The sequence below is a fragment of the Phascolarctos cinereus genome, unplaced genomic scaffold (assembly GCF_003287225.1).
Source record: "Phascolarctos cinereus isolate Bilbo 61053 unplaced genomic scaffold, phaCin_HiC Scaffold_4;HRSCAF=312, whole genome shotgun sequence".
Classification (NCBI taxonomy): domain Eukaryota; kingdom Metazoa; phylum Chordata; class Mammalia; order Diprotodontia; family Phascolarctidae; genus Phascolarctos; species Phascolarctos cinereus.
In genome coordinates, this window is record NW_027555847.1 from 586607388 (window position 1) to 586625251 (window position 17864).

A 17864-nucleotide genomic window follows, 5' to 3' on the forward strand; every position below is an offset into this window, starting at 1 on the left:
GTCACCTATTGGCAGACACCTATGCCTTACTCCCTATGCAGCCTTGGGCAAGTCACCTAACTTCTAAGGCCTCATTTTTCTCACCTATAAAATGATATGTTTATTTTATATGACCTCTAAGGTATATTCCAATTCTAAATCCATGATTCTATGACTGTAGCTTAAGAAACTGAGTGTGTGTGTTTGTGTGTGTGTGTGTGTGTGTATGTGTGTATGTATTTCCATTGATTACATTGTGTGATCACTAAAGCAGCTACTGTATAACTGACCCCAGGAGCTAAGCAGTGAGACTTAGTTAAGCAGTTCTACTACCTAGACGTGTTTGAAGCCTGCAGCACACTAACCAAGACAGTTAAGCCCAGACTAAAGGGAAGCTTGACACTGAACTTGCAGAGCTGACTGACAGTGGCTAAGTCTAGCAATAATTTAATGTAACTCCAACCAGGGGATGAGGCCACAGTTGTGTTGCTCAGAACCAAATGCATGTCAGGAATTTGTAGAGTTTAGAATGCAGTGCTTAGACTTCATCCTAAATCTCCTTTGGGAGCATTGAAAGCTTGCAGATCCCCAAACAGCTATCCTTGAGATCTAGAATAGTATAACATTTACATCCAGTGAAGATGGTGATAGTGATTTGTAGTGCTTTATGATTTACAAAGTACTTTTCATATATTAACTCATTTCATCCTCATAATAACCCTGTGAAGTAGGTGCTATTCTTATCCTCATTTTACAGATGAGTAAACTGAGACACAGATTAAGTGACTTGCTCAGGGCCAGACGGCTGGTGAGTTTCTGAGTCCAGATCTGAGCTGAGGTTTTCTTTACTCCAAGTTCCACACTGTCTGTTGAACCCCACAATAATAGCAGGGCCCCAAGAGGTAACAGTGTCGGCTCAGCCCAGACATTCCTTCCAGAAGTGTGGCAGAGTCTGGCCCTAACAAAAAGTCTAAAGTTAAGAAGTAGGTAGGAAGAATGAACAAATATCATAAAGAAATACTTCTTTGATGACAGGGATTTTTAATTCACAAACTCAGAAGAAGAGAATGACTCCAAAACTTCTACAAGCAAAGCCACAGAGAACAACACAGCTTGAGCACAGGTTGAACTAGAATTCCTGGAGGAGATGAAGCAAGAGTTTGGGGGTTTTTTTGGGGTTTTGTTTTGTTTTGGTTTTTGTTTTTTAGGCAATTGGGGTTAAGTGACTTGCCCAGGGTCACACAGCTAGTAAGTGGCAAGTGTTTGGTCTGAGGCCGGATTTGAACTGAGGTTCTCCTGACTTCAGGGCTGGTGCTCTATCCACTGCACCACCTAGCTGCTCCCCTGGGTGTTTTTTTTTAAGAATTTAAAATTATTTTATACATGAAATGAGAGGGCTGCAATTAGAAAAGAAATGAGAGCTATGGAAGAAAGAATTGGAAAGAAAATTAACAGCTTGATCTAAGAGGAACAAAAACTTCCTCAAGCAACAAACTCCCTGAGAATTATAATTGACCACATAGAAGCTAATGACTCTATGAGGTAACAAGAAATAGTAAAGTCAAAATACTGAAAAGATTCCTAGGAACTTACAGCCAAAATCCAGAGCTTCCAGGTTAAAGGGAAAAAAATACTACAGTTAGAAAGAATGCAAATATTGAGGAGTCATAGTCAGAATTACATAAAACTACTGCCACAGATATGAAGGAGTAGAGAGATTAGAATACAATATTCCAGAAGGCAAAAATAAAGGCTTATAACCAAGAATAACTTACCCATCAAAACTGAGTGTAATACTATAGGAGGAAAATGAACTTTTAATGAAATAGGAAATGATCAAGCATTTCTAATGAAAAGACCACTGCTGCATAGAAACTTCAAAATACAAACATGGGAAACAAGAAAAACATAAAAAGCTAACATAAGCAAGCATAATGAATTAAACAAAGATGAACTGTTCACATTTTAATATGAGATGATCCATGTGTTACTTCAGAACTCTTATCATCAGGGATCATAGAGGGTGTGTAATAAGAGAATCGGAGAGTAGATTTTGTTTATGCTTCAATGATCTTATGGGAAGAAAGGAAAAGAAGGAGAAAAGAAATATATGGGTGGAGAAAAGAGAGAAGAAAGGTGAGGAAAATTATCTCACATGTTTGAAGGGCACAAGTTGAAGACTACAAACAAAAACAACCTTGCTTTAATCTGAACTGGTCAAGGAAGGAAGGACACACACACATATATTTGGGCACAGAAATGGATTTCACTCAACAGAGCAACAGTTGGAAAAGGGGAGACAGAAGAGGGTGGAATAAGAGGAAGGACAGAATAAGGAGGGACTAGTCCTAAGCAAAACAATGACAATATTACCTGGACTATTTTATTCAGTGCCATACCAATCAGACTACCAAAGGACAACTTTTTAGAACTAGAAAAAAAATAATGAAATTCATCTGGAGGAAAGAAGGTCAAGAATCTCAAGGGGAAAAAAATGAAAAAGTTTTTGCCCAAACAAAATCAATGCAGCTAAAATTAGAAGAGCGGCAGATAAATGAAGGGGGGAGATCTTTGCAGCAAGTTTCTCCAATGAAGGTCATATTTTAAAGACAGGGAACTAATTCAAATTAATATAAGCGTAAGAACCATTCCTCAGTTGATAAATGGTCGAAGGATGTGAAAAAGCATTTTTCAGTGGGAAAAAAATCCAAGCTATTAGTAGCCATATTAAAAGTGCTTTAAATCACTAATAATTAGAGAAATGCACATTTAAAACTCTGAAATTTCCCTTTATACCCATCAGATTGGCAAAATTGCCCCCCCAAAAGGAAAATAACAAGTACTAAAGAGGTTGTTAGAAAACAAGTATGTTAATGCACTGTTAGAGCTGTGAATTGGTCCAGCCATTATAGAAATTAATTTGGAACTATGCCCCAAATTTTATGAAGCTATGCATTCTTGTGACCCAGAAATACCACCACCAAATTTATACTTGAAAGAGGAAAAGGACCCATATGTACAAAAAATATTTATAGCAGCTCCTTTTATGATGAAAAAGAACTAGAAACTGAAAGGATACCCAACAGTTGGTGAATTGCTGAACAAGTTATGGTATATGAATGGGATGGAAAGCTATTATGCTATAAGAAATTATGAAGGAGATGATTTGAGAGAAACTGGAGACTTGGATGAAGTGAGCAGGACCAAGAGAACAATTCATACAGTAACAATGTTGTAAAGACATAACGGTTTTGGAATATTTAAGAACTCTGATCAATGCAGTGATCTACCACTAGTCCAGAGGACTCATGATGACACATACTACCAATATCCCAACAGAGAGGAGATTTACTTAGTGTGCAGATTGAGGCATTTTGTTGTTGTTATTCATGGCCAATGGGGGAATTTATTTTGCTTGACTATTTGTTAGAAGGATTTTGTATTTATTTTTCATGAGAAGAGGGGTACAACATGGGAGATTTTTGCTAAAATTTAATTTTAAAAATGCAAAATAAAACACAGATTTTATCAGGGATGGTCTCTAGTACCTTCATTATCTTGGTCCCCCTTCTCATAGTTTGTCAGTGTCATTCCTGAAGTTGAAATGGGGAACTGGATATTAATGGTCCAGATGTGGTATAATCAGGATTGAGTCCATAGGAATTGTTGCCTCCTTTTTTTTTTTGGTTTTTGATTTTTTTTTTAGGCAGTTGGGGTTAAGTGACTTGCCTAGGGTCACACAGCTAGTAAGTGTCAAGTGTTTGGTCTGAGGCCGGATTTGAACTCAGGTCCTCTTGACTTCAGGGCCAGTGCTCTATCCACTGCACCACTTAGTTGCCCCTGTCCCCTTTTTTTTAGACACTTCTAGGGAAGCCAGGAGACAGAGGTGAGAAGGCAGAGCATTTCAGGGATGGGGTACAGCCAGTCAAAAGGCATGGAATTAGAAGATGGTGTGTTGTGTGGGATGAACAACAAGAAATCAAATCAACAGGCACTTATTAAAAGCCTGCTCTACGCCAATCACTGGAGATACAAAGAAAGGCAAAAACAGTACCCCCTCTCAAGGAGCTTACAGTTTAATGTGGGAAACAACGTGTAAACAACTTTCTATGAAGTATATAAAGGATAAATTGTAAACAAATAGAGAGGGAAAGCACTGTTGTCTCTATGTTCTTATGACATCACTTTCTCCTGGTTTTCTTACCTGTCTGACTGTTCTTTCTCAGTCTCCTTTACTAGATCTTCATCAAGATTATACTCACTAACCATGAATATCCCCTCAGACACAGGCCTGCACCCTCTTTTCCCTTTATACTATTTGACTTACTGATATCAGCTTCCATGATTTCAGTGATCAACTCTATGCATATGATTCATTTCTCTCCTGCCTTCAGTCTCACATCTCCACTTACCTCTTGGATACCATCTTAAACTTAACATGTCCAAAATTGAACTTGTTATCTTCTCCAAAAAAACTCCTTTTCTTCTGAACTTCCCTGTTACATTTGAGAGTACCACCGTCCTTATAGTCCCCCAGGCTCTCAGTCTACATGTCTTCCTCAGCTCATCACCTCACTTCCCATGTCCAGTCATTTGCCAAGTCCTGTCACTTTCTACCTTTGTAATACATCTTATATGTGCCCCCTTCTCTTCTTTTATACTGCCACACCCTGGTCCAGGCCCTTATCTCATTTTTGCACTATTGCAGTAGCCTACTGGTTGGTCTCCCTGCTTGAAATCTCTCTTTGCTCTAATTCATCTTTTACTCAGCTGTGAAATTCATCTACCTTAAATGATGGCCCCTTTTAAACTTGTCCAGTACTCTTACTCCTTATGCTACCCCCCCACCCCGGCACATATATACATAGATACATACGTACATGGATACATACTACTCTGTGATCCAGAGACATTGGCTTCCTTGCTATTTCTACCATTAGACCCACCATCTCCATATTCTGGTCGGATATCAGATCAGTGTGCCTGGGACTTTTCCGCCTTCTCATCTCTTCCCAGATCCTTTGTCTTTTTTGAGTTCTGAGCTAAAATCCCAACTTTTGCATGATGCCTTTCCCAATAATCCTTAGTGCTAGTGACTTTTGTCTGTTGATTATCTTCAATTCATCCTGTATTTCTCTTTTTTTTGTACATAGTAGGTGCTTAATAAATGCTTATTATTATTTTTTATTTTTTGGCAATTGGGGTTAAGTGACTTGCCCAGGGTCACACAGCTAGTGAGTGTTAAGTATTTGGTCTGAGGCTGGACTTGAACTAAGGTCCTCCTGACTTCAGGGCCGGTGTTGTATCCATTACGCCACCTAGCTGCCCCCAATAAATACTTATTGACTGAGTAGAACTAAAAGACATCGAGAAAGGTTTCTTGTAGAAGGTGAGATGTTAGCCGTGACTTAAAGGAAGCCAGGAGCCAGAAATAGGATAGAGAAAGTTCCAAGTGTGGGGGACAGCCAGTGAGAATGTGTAGAATGGGGAGATGGAGTGTCTTGTGAAAGGAACGGCAAAGAGGCCAGTGTACCTAGATTGTAGAATATGTGGAAAGGAGTAAGATGGAATGAGAGAGGTAAGGTAGAAAGGGCTTTAAAAGCCAAACAGAATTTTTTGTTTAGTTTTGAAGGTGATAACAAGCCACTGAAGTTTTATTGAATAGGGAGGTGACATGGCAAATGTGTGATTGCTGTTCCTCCTTCAGGGTTTTTTGTTTGTTTTTTGGATGAGGCAGTGGGGTTAAGTGACTTGCCCAGGGTCACACAGCTAGTAAGTGTCAGGGGTCTGAGGCCAGATTTGAGCTCACGTCCTCCTGACTCCGAGGCTGGAGCTCTATCCACTGTGCCACCTAGATGCCCTCATCCTTCGTTTGGTTTTTTGGTTGTTTTGGTTAGGCAGTGGGGTTAAGTGACTTGCCCAGGGTCACACAACTAGTACATGTCAAGCGTCTGAGACTCGATTTGAACTCAGGGCCAGTGCTCTATCCACTGTGCCATCTACTTGCCCCACATTCTTTGTTTTTTAAAAGGACCAATGACATCGTGATGGGCTCAGAAGGCTTTACCACAGGTTGGACACAAACAGTCCATTAGAACATTTGGGTTGGAGGTGTGTCTGGATTTATGCAGCTCACGTTTCCTTTGTTCTTCTGTGATTCAGCTTTGCTCATAGAGTACAGTGTCTTTTTTGATGTGGGCATGCCGTGATGGATAGTCCTGCGCCAGCATCTCCTGTATCTCACAATCAGTACTAAAGTTCTTCAGAGAGACCTTGAGAATGTCCTTGTACCACTTCTTCTGACCACTGTACGAGAGCTTGCCTTGTGTGAGTTCTCTGTAAAATAGTCTTTTACGTAAGCATGCATTTGGCATTCAGGCTTCATGACCAGCCCATCGGGTTGTGCTCTCTGAAGTAGAGTTTGAAAGCTTGGCATTTCAGCTCAAGAGGAGACCTCAGTGTCCAGTACCCTTATCTTATCAAGTTATCTTCAGAATCTTCTAATACAATTCAAGTGGAAGTTCACTTTGCTGGCATGTTGCTCATGGACTGTCCAGGTTTCACAGGCATACAACAGTGAAGTCAGCATAATGGCTCTGTAAACCTTCAGTTTGATATGTAGCTTATTACCTTTTCTGTTATACGTTTTCCTTTGGAGCCTCCCAAGCACTGAGATACATCTGGCAATGTGTGCATCAACCTCATCATCTATGTGGACATCCTAGAAAGTCTATTGCCAAAGTAAATGAACTTATCCACAGCATTCAAAATTTCTCCATTTACTGTGACCAACAGTTCCACGTATACCTGGTGCGGTACAGGCTGTTAGAGGACCTCTGTTTTCTTGGTGTTGATTGTCAGGCCAAAATTAGCACAAGTGGCAGAGAATTGATTCATACTCTGTTGCATCTCAGCCTCAGAGATTGCATTGAATGCACAATCATCTGCAAACAAAAAAATCATACATCAGCTCTCCCTTTACTTTTGTCTTAGCTTATAGCCTTTTCAAATTAGTTTCCCATCTCTATGGTAGATGACCTTGATGCTGTTTTCATCCTTATTGAAAACATTTGACAATATTGTGGGAAACATCATGCTAAAAACATGGAAGCAAGCACACAACCCTCCTTTACTCCATTGAATGTTGGCAAGTCATAAGAGCATTGTCCTTCATCCAGAATCCATGCATGCCATCATGAAATTGGTCTGCAATACTGATGAACTTCTCCAGGCAACCAGATTTTGCCATGATCTTCCACATGACCTCACAACTGACAGTATCAGAGGCCTTGGTCAGGTCAATAAATGTGTACAGACCTCTGTTCTGCTTCTGGCATTTTTCCTGTCATTTTTGGGCAGCAAATACCATATTGACCATTCCTTGACCCTTTCTGAAGGCACACTGGTTCTCATACCATCAAACACAGGATTTCATATTTGACCCTGGATGTTACAGGGAGTCACTTGCATTTACTGAGTAAGGGGAGGGTGAGTGATACGATCAGACTTTTGCTTAGGGAAGATCTTTTTGGCAGCTGAGTATTCAGTGGACTTGAATACAAAGAAATCTGAGGCTGGGAAAAACTGATTAATTTGTTCATGGACATTTATTTGGCACCTGTGCTGGTAGGTGTTTGAGAAGATACAAAGAAGTAGCTTTGTAATTCTGTATGAAGTAATTCATAGATCATATTCTAGTAGAGGAGTTATACAATACTAATAAGTATAATACCTAATAATATGCAAGTATATTAAATGCAGAAAGAAAAAAAAATTCCAAGATATAAGGGATGGTAGCATGGAATGATTGCAAATTTTTGAAATCAAAATAGTTTACCAAAAGTTGGCTTCATGGAAGAGGTGACATTTGAAGCAGCATAGACTGGTAGGGGCAACTAGGTGGCACAGTGTTTAGAGTGCAGGACCTGGAGTACTAGCTGTGTGACCCTGGGCAAGTCATTTCACCCTGTTTGCCTTAGTTTCCTCATCTGTAGAATGAGCTGGAGAAGGAAATGGCAGACCACTCCAGTATCTTTGCAAAAAAAACCCCAGATGGGTCATGAAGAGTCAGACAAGAATGAAATGATTAAACGAGGAATTCAGTAAATAAAGAGGGGCAGGCAGGACATTCCAGGTCTGGGGAGTAGTGATGACAAAGACCTAGAAGCGGGAAAATTTGGTAGATAGCATCAAATTGTGGAAAACCTTGAATGGGAAGGAAAAAATAATTTGAATTTTATTCACTGGGAAGTATGGAACCACTAGAACATTTTTAGTAGAAGTGTGAGATAATTTGATCTATATATGAGGATTAATGTGAAGAAACATGATGTGATAGAAAGGAGGTTTTAGAGTCAGGTGACCTGGGTTCAAATTTGGACTGTTTCTGTGACCTTGGGTAAGTCATTTAATCTAAGTCTCAGTTTCTTCATCTGTAAAATGAGATTGGATTCTCTTAAGGTTCCTTTAGACTCCTAAATTTGTGATCCTGTGAGATTATGCTAACTGCACTGTAAAAGGTAGTTTCGAGGAGAGAGAAAATGGAGGCACGAAGATGTGCTGGGGAGACTGTTATAGTCCAGTGGGTGGTAATGATAGTTGTACTGGGTAGTGATAGTGGGAATAGGGAGGAAGGAAGAGTTATGAGAGATATGATGGTAGGACTCTAAGAATGTTTTCTCAGTATCAGAAATGTATCAGTACATTTCTTCTACAATTTGCTCACCTAACGATTTAGGATAATTGTTCACCACATATAAAATTGAAATAACTTTCTTAAATGTTAAGGATCAACACCAGAATTACGTGAGAGAAAAAAGTCAAGCAGTCTTGAAAATGAGCGAACAGCTCTACAAACTCTGCCAGAGAAAACCAGAGATATTCCACCTATGAGGAGGTCTCCCAAATGTAAGTCATGTTGGTTTCAGAGTTCTCTCTTATCTTTTCCTATAACTACAGTATCCTTAAACTTACCCTTTCTTCCTCCTCCTGATCTCCGCCTATCTATTTGGTTGGCTACTTGGATGCATAATTGTTGGAACTTTTTTTTCCATCATCATCAACTTTTTTCTATTCCCACCATTTCCATTTCACTTGAAGTAGGAAAAAAAAGTCATCAACTTGACTTTGGGACTCAAAGGGATAGAAATCAGTCTGTGCTATATAGAGGGTGACTTTGCCTCGTTTGCCCCTGGTGTCATTATTGTTTCTTCATCTGTCTTCTTAATCTTCATGCCAAGTGTCTGTGATATGTTTGGGAGATTAGGCAATGGATGTGACTCAGAGTGCCAGCTCCATCATATGAGCTCGGGGCATAGACTGATTATCCTAAGGGTTTTGAGCATTGTAGATCTTAGATTTTAAAAGTACTTTATTTGATTCAAATATACTTTGGGATGTTGCAAAGAAAAAGCCAACTAATTTAAAATATATAACGTTTCAGTGATGCTTTTTGGCCTGGTTTGTAGAATGAATATGTTTTCTATGGGAAAGTGTGTCCCAAGTCTCAGACACCAGAGTTGTAAGTTGGAAAACAGATCATTTGTAAATTCAGAACGGCCTATGCAGTACTGTATTTTTTTCTAGTTAATAGAGTGCTTTATTTTTTTCCTAGTTAACAGAATGATGAATCCTGTAGATAAACTTTGTGGTTATTTTCATTTTACAAGTGAAGATACTGTGACATGTAAAAATTACGTGATTGTGATTAGTTTTTGATTGTATAATGCATATCAGTAGTGTCACTGAAATCAGAAGTAAGCTGCTTTATTTTTAATCCTGTGTTTTAAACTGGTATATTCCTTAGAAGCTAAAAATTTCAGCGCTTAGTACTGAAAGTTCTGAGCTAAAAGTTTTGAACTAAACTGAAAATTTTAGTACTTTTTTTTTAGTTAGTACTTTTAAAAATTAGAGGGTGTTTTGGGTTTTTTTATTTATGCACCCATAAACTGATCTTTTTCCTGTGCGCACACACACAGAGCAAAAACATCTTGAAGAACAAAATGTTTAGTAGGCCGACATTCAGATATAGCAGTTGGTTTTTGATGTTCTCAATATGTTCTGGTGGAAATTTTTTAGGCCTCAGTATTGGATTAAATTGATAATGCCAATCAAAAATGAATAATCATCTAAAGTGATATTTTACATTCAGGTTATTTAAAGGGCCTCTGTCAAAGTCTTTCTAATTTTGAAATTTTGCATATTTTTCTTTCCTGACATTAAAGCATATAATCATTAAACAATACTGCAGTGTTAGCTAAGTACTTGCAACTTTTTTCACCTCGTAATTCAAGGCTATTAACCTCTGGTTTATTAGATACTAGTGTTTCTCACATATTTTGAGTATAAACATCTCTAGTATAAGGGTTCTTAACCTGTTTTTGTGCTGTGGACTCCTTTAATTGTCTGGTGAAGCCTGTGGGCCCCTTCTCAGAATAATGTTTTGAAGTGCATAAAATTATGTAGGATTATAAAGGAAACCAATTCTATTTAAAAAAAATATTCATAGACCTTAGGTTAGGAACTCCTGATCTGGAGGAACATTTCAGTTAAAATAACATAGTGAATGTCTTCATAGTGCTTTGCAAATAACAATAGCCCCTAAATCAACCTGAAAACCTAAATCAACAGGTATTAATCCTAATTTTACAAATTAAAAAAATTTAGAAGTAAAATGGTTCTTCATAGGTTTCAATAATACACATGAGCTTTGTTTTTTCTATTATTTTTCTTTATTGCTTAGTAGTATATTTAGGGTATGTGTGTGAAGTCTTTTTGTAAGGTTGTTTTCTCATTTTGTCACAAAGTTGTAGTCACATTGAGGGTATTCTGCATTTAACTTTAATATTTAGTAATCAGGAAATATTGTGATGAAATAGGAACTGATTCATTCCTTTAGGGTGTTACTTTAATATATATGTGTGTGTGTGTGTGTGTGTGTGTGTGTGTGTGTGTGTGTGTGTGTGTGTGTGTGTATATCTATCTATCTATCTATCTATCTATGATTGCTTTTACTGTCCTTTTTCAGATGTATTATTTCAGCGTTTTGCAAAGCTTTTCTTGGGCTGTCTTGCAGCGGTTACTAGTGGTATGACGTATGCACTATATTTGTCAACATACCATGAACGGAGATTCTGGTTTTCCAGCAGACAGGTAAGGTAGAATTTTGAGGATAACTGAGCATTTTGTGCTGTCAAGAAATGTGTTTTATTGGGAGCTAGACATCTAGGATATATATTATCTGTAGATAACTATAGGTTTGCACTACTTATAGTTGTGGCCAGTTCAGAAAATGTGTTATTTGGCATACTTGTAGAAATATTTTTGAGAACAATTAAGTGTAATATATAAACTTAGGAAATATTCAATAGTTTTTGTCCTCTGGCCTTGAACTATATAGCCTATCTGTGGTGGGTAGTGTTCCCTTATGAAATTGATTCAACTAAATATGACAATTAAATGTTGCCAGTTATTAAGATGTTTTCTTTGTACCAAAGTTACTCTATAATTATTTCTTATTAGTTAATGTTTCAATATAATTTCTAGTAGTTAGGATGTTTCTAATGGTCGGATTTTCAGTTGCCCCTCCCCCCCAGGAAAAAAAAAGGCAGCCACAGCATTTTTAAGATATTTTGTTGCATTAGCATAGGTAAACTCCATCTGTGATGAAATGGAGTATATTGACTATGGAATCCATAGTAACTATGATGTTTATGGTGGTTTTTTCTGTTTAAATGATTCTGTTTTGGTACTTAACTTTATAATTATAGTTAGGTTTCTAGTTAGCAGAACAACCTTGTGAATGAAGTTTGTTGTTCATTGGTGTAAACTAACATAGTTCACAATGTTATCACTGGTCATCTGCTTTAGTTTTACTTTAGCCTAGATAATAGTGTTTTTTTGAGTGGTGGAAATGATCCTCTGTACTTTTAACTTACTTTTTTGACTTGGCAAAAGCTACTGGTATATGTTATGTTTACTTGCAAGCATTTCAGAATTTGCATCTTTGAGGTTGTAGGTAAACTTACTCTGTTTTAAATCTAGAATTTAACTTGTGGAAATGTTTATCTTGTGAATGAGATTTAGATCTTCATAAAAGCTTGATTTGAGGTCATAAAGAGGGATTTTCTAGATGCTTTTTATGAAGAAATTATTTTAACAGCTTCAAAAATATTTCTGCCACTTCTAGTGAATTTCCAGAAATACTTTGTTAGCATTTTTTTTGCCTAGTACTTGGCCCCAACTGGGAGCATTTTGGTATATTATTGGATGAATAATAAAACACATAAGACTATTGGGTTTATTTCATTGTCTTTTATTTTGTAGAGCTGAAAGCATGAATCATTTCCTATTAAATTTGTCCTTGATTTATACACTAACACTTCACTTTTCATGATCACTTTTTTCATTGTCCTTTTATTCTTAAGACATTTCTTTCTGATTTCTGTCCTAGACTTTTTCTGTTTTCTGAAAGGTAAATTATAAATTATGGTCCATTCTAGATATTTTGTTTCATTAGGACATATTGGTCAGATTATGAAAAAGTCTTACCTTTTCAACATGACTTTTAGTTTATGTAGGCAAATTTGAACATTTCTTTTACTAAAGGGATAAATAAATTGCAAATGAATCAGAAACCTTATCTTCTGTGGAGTCTATGCCATACATCTAAAGTCATAGCACAAAACCAACCTGTTTGACAATATTTAGTCATTTTAAATACTAAAGGGAAAAGGTAGATTGTGGAAGAAATTCAAGAAATGACAATTTTAATAATAATTTGATTTTCTTTTAGGAGCTTGAACGGGAAATCACATTTCAGGGTGACAGTGCCATTTATTACTCCTTTTATAAAGAAATGTTAAAGGCTCCTTCCTTTGAAAGAGGTATGACACTCATGTTTACATGTTTAATCACTAAAAGGCTTCTGAAGTAAACAAAAATTATGTTTTCCAAATAAGAGCACCTGAGTGTGAGGGTCTGTTATAGGAAAATTAGATTCTTTTAGGGTAATTTTTGATCTTTATCAAACGTAATCAAAAGAATGAATAATATAGAGGAGAATATCAGATTTTAGATTGCCTTCCCTGATTATGATGTAAAGCCTGTATACTGAGAAGAGCTCCCAGAATCAAAATATAACATTTTTCAAAGCTACTTCTTTAAGCTTTTGAAAAACATCTTTAAGGATGACTTGCCTCTCTCTCATTTTTTACACTAATGAATCTGTTTTACTGTGACATACCTCAGTTTTTTTACATTTTGATTGCTTTAGAAAACTCTAGTTCCACTATAGAATATGGTGTATTTATGTGATCAGCTATATATTTATGTAAATTTGTTAAAAAGGCTGAACAATTGAAAATGTCTAAGGTGATATCAGGATTGGATTTATTGAAATAGTCAAGAAATTGCAATTGCTTCTTTGCTTTCTTTCTTTGAATGTACCATAGTTTTTCTTTCTTTGAATGTACCATAATTTCAAAGTAGAACTCAACTATCTCATCTTTACCTCATAATATTTTCTCTTTTCTTTCCTTCCCTCCTTCATGTACATCCTTCTATTGATGGAACTTTTTGTGAGGTGTCATGTTAGACTTCCAGGTACCTATTAAATTATGTGCTGTCATACAAGTATGTTGCAAGAAAATAACTGAACAAATCAGGTTTTAGATATTAGAGGAAGATTCAATAAAGGCAGAAGAGGTTAGGAAAACTTCATTAATGTGCTATTACAATTAGTCTGTAAAAATTATATTTTCCTTTGGTGTGGCTTCTTTTTCAGCAGTAGTTAGTGATAAAATGACCATTCCTGACTTTTCATGGTAAGAATTTTGATATTATAGAGTTTTTTCCTGAATAACTTAAACATATTTTTGCTAGCAGTATAGTTCCTATGGGCAGCCAAAAGCCATATGGTTTTACATGGTTGTAAAAATCAAAGTAAATAATCTGGAGAAGAATTTTTCTGTCTTTAGGTGTTTATGATCTTACACACAACAACAAAACTGTATCACTGAAGACTATAAATGCAGTGCAGCAAATGACTTTGTATCCAGAACTGATTGCCAGCGTACTGTATCAAGCAACTGGTAGTGAAGTATGCATTATTCCTGTAGCTTGCCAATATTAATATAGTTCAAATTTTTTTAGTATTACAGTGGTTCAAATGCCATCCTAACATTACTCATTTCCCTATTTCAGGAGGTTATCGAGCCAGTATATTTCTACATTGGTATAGTTTTTGGATTGCAGGGAATTTATGTGACTGCATTGTTTGTTACAAGCTGGGTTATGAGTGGAACTTGGCTAGCAGGAATGCTTACTGTTGCATGGTTCATTATTAATAGGTAAGAAAATAATCTTCTGTTACTTACCAAAGGTCATTTGGGATGTTTTTTGCCTCAGTAGCCATACTTATTTTTGTGACCCTATTTTTTTTCAGTTATTGTCAGAATTAGATATATATTCCTTTCCTCCCTCTCCTTTTGTTTAAAACTGACAGCCTACTGCTGAGAGAAATTAATTTCAACAAGCATTCATAAAGCATCTACTTTGTGCCAGGCACTGTGCTAGACACAAAGTAAAAAATGAATTGGGAGGATGCCAACATGTACACAGATAAGTAAATATAAAATAGATGCCAAGTAAATCAAGTAATTTTGATGAGACTGGGGTGGGGTGCATTAAACACAGGAGGCTCAAGAATGCCTCATGTAGGAGATAAAACTTAAGCTGAGGCCAAACGGAACTAGGAATTCCAAGGTATAGAAGTGAGATTGGTGAGCATGTGAGGAGGACAGTCTGTGCATAGACGCTTAAGTAGGAGATAGGGGTGGAGATGGAGAGCTATGTGTGGGTATCAGAAAGTAGATTAATTTGGTGGAACCACAGTACTTCAGGACAAGTAATGGGAAATAAATCTAGAAAGGTATGTTGTAGCCAGATTGTGAAGAATTTTAAGTGCTGTAATCAGAAGAGTTTCTGTTTTATACAAGAGACAGTAGAAGATTTTTGAGCAAAGGAATTGGTTACATCTTCAAAACTGTCCCTTTGGTGGCAACTGTTGGAGGATAGAGGAAGACCAATTAGGAATTTATGGTAGTAATTCATTTCAGATAATGAAAGGTAACCAACCAGGGTGGTTGTGGTGTGAATGGAATGAGGGGCACATATGTGACATAAATTGAGGAGATAGAGTCTGTAAGACTTGGCAACTATTTGGACATAGGAATACTCCCCTCCATTGACTTTGCTATCCAGTGACATTGGCCTGTTCCTTGAATAAGACACTCCTTTCAACTCTGTGTATTTTCACTAGTTGTACTGCATGCCTGAAATTCTGCTTGTATGTCATTTCTACGTAGTTGTTTACATGTTGGTTTCCCCATTAGATTGTAAGCTCTTTGAGGTCGGAGACTTTTTTGCCTTTCTTTGAATCCCCGTCACTTAGTACAATGCCTTTCACCCAGTAGGTGCACTTGCTTAGTGCCTGTTGACTTGACTTGAGAGATAGTGAGGAGGAAAGAATCAAAAAATAACTATGATATTGCACATATCTTTGACTGAAGAATGATTAGGAGGAAAGGTGTTTATAGGTGAAAAATAATGAAATCGGTTTTAGCAACTTGAGTTTGAGATGACTATGGGACATCTAGTTAATGATGTCCTTTAAACAGATAGATGGTGGACCTGGATCTCAGGAGAGATAGAAGTGTTGGATATATAAATGTAGGAGTCATCATAGAGATGATAATTTAACTCCTAGGAGATGATAGGTCATCAAGAGAAGAAAAGAGAGACAGAACGTAGATGATGATTTAGCAAAGGAAACTGAGGTGAGATAGGAGGAGAAATAGAGCAATGCTATGAATTATGAAAGTTTTTTAGTATCAAGATAACCATCACAAATAAGGAACCAGTAGTTGTCTATGGCTTCAGACAGATTATTTGCTTCCAGGATTAAGAGGAATGTTTCAGTATCAGACAAGGAGTAGAGGGAAGAAGGCTTACTTAAAGGCAGTCTGGTTTGAAAGAAGTTATAGAATTTGCACTAGTTGGAAGTATATTTGACTTTGACAAATTACCTTCTTACTGTTATGACAGGTAACTAGCTAAGTACATTCTGACCTTGGTGACTTCTGGCAGTGAGAGGAGGAAAAGGAGGCAGGAGCTTTAAACCTTGCCTTATCAGGATCAATAAAAGAAATTAGGTGTGTTTCATTTGAAATAGAGATTTGTAGGAGATATGAATATGCCTTCAGATAGTTGAAAGACTGTCATATATAGAAGAGAGTTTAGAATTATCTTGCCTAAAAGAAGAACTAGTGTGGAAATTATAAGGAGGTAGATTTTTGATACAATATGAAGAAGAAAAATTTTGAGTTCTCTGAAAATGGAATAGACTGCCTTATTGCCCTTAATTAGAGGTAGCAAATTACTCTTAATTAGAGGCTAGATAATTACTTGTTGAGGATATAGTAGTGAGGTTCATATATCCTGTAAGGCAGAGGTGTCAGACATGTGGACCATGATCCTCATGATGTTCACAACACTCCTGAGTACAGCCCAAACCAGATTAAAGTGTAATTGGGAAATATTTAACAAAATAAGTAAAAATACAGTAAGACATAGATAATATTAGTATGTGGTTTTCTGAGCCAGTATATGGTCTGCAGGGATCTTTATACATGGTTTAGTGATTCCCATTTCTATTTAGATTTGACACTACTACTGCTGTAAGAGACTAGATGCGGCCCTTCCATCTTTAAGATTCTGTAGCTAATTTCAGATTCCCATGCTAACTCCCAGATTTTGTTATAGTTTATTTCTGTAATCTAGAAGCACAGAAACAACAAGGAATTTTTGCATAGGTGTTTTTGCAGACAAAGAAGGTTACTTTTGAGGTCTTGCTCTTGGCACATAGAGGATTGTTTGCCTTATACAAAATATACCTCTTTAAAAAAAAACTTGCTTGTTGGACACTCATGTTTTTTAAATTCATCAAGGAACTAGCAAGCAGTTCTTTAAAAATTTAAGTGAAAGGTCTAGGCAGTCATAGCACTTACAAGTCAGGATATGACAGCCCTAAAGCCAGTAATAACACCATTTCCTCAATATGTGGGGAAGAGGGAATTCTTGGGAACTATAGGGAATAGGAGTAATATAAAGTGTTGGTGTTAGTCCCTGCTCTCTTGTCTCTTTTAGTGAATGATGCTGTGTCCTAGGGAGGGAGGAGGAGGAGGGGCTAGTAGAAAATTTTCCCTAATAAGTTAAGTTCTGTCAGCATATTTCATACTGATTGAAACATGCTTTTCAAGTAATTACCCATTATTTTCTAATTTATTACTGTACTAGAAAATGATGGTATATTGAAGCCTTTTTGTGGTATTCATCAACTTTAGGAAACCTTTTGACATCATCTGAAGACCTGGGCGCTGGTTGCCTGGAAAACATTTTAGCTGCCCATTTCTAAAAATGTTCCTGTTATTTTATGGTGGTATAGCCATTAATATTAGAGTTTATGGCATCCTGCCCCATCCTGTCCTGTCCTATCCTGTCCATCCTTTCTTCCAGAGAGTGTGATAATTTCCATTGTATTCAAACTGTGTATATGCATGCTACAGGTTTTAGTGATGGACTTTAAAAGAATGTTGAACTATACTCCAATTTTCAAGGAAATGCATACAAACAGCACACTTAATTTTTAAAAAATCAATATATTTATTTTTAGTTTTCAGCATTCACTTCTGTAAGCTTTTGAGTTTTAAATTTTCTCCCTTTCCCTCCCCAAGACCACGTGCAATCTGATATAGGCTCTACATATACATTCCTATTAAACATATTTTTACATTAGTCATGTTGTGAAGAAGAATTAGAACCAATAG

General features: G+C 36.8%; 1 protein-coding gene across 3 annotated transcripts in view; it reads left to right on the forward strand.

The window, feature by feature from the left end:
* DPY19L4 (dpy-19 like 4) overlaps positions 1–17864 on the forward strand; it is a 48508-nt gene that overhangs the window by 3991 nt on the left and 26653 nt on the right. Inside the window, exons 2-6 of one of the 3 annotated variants that reach the window (XM_020968651.2) lie at positions 8767–8886; positions 11006–11130; positions 12773–12863; positions 13956–14077; positions 14182–14327. In XM_020968651.2, the coding sequence (XP_020824310.1) occupies positions 8767–8886; positions 11006–11130; positions 12773–12863; positions 13956–14077; positions 14182–14327 (604 nt within the window). Of the gene's footprint in view, positions 1–8766; positions 8887–11005; positions 11131–12772; positions 12864–13955; positions 14078–14181; positions 14328–17864 lie in introns of those variants that run through there. The other 2 variants (XM_020968660.2, XM_020968665.2) reach the window with 2 other exon arrangements.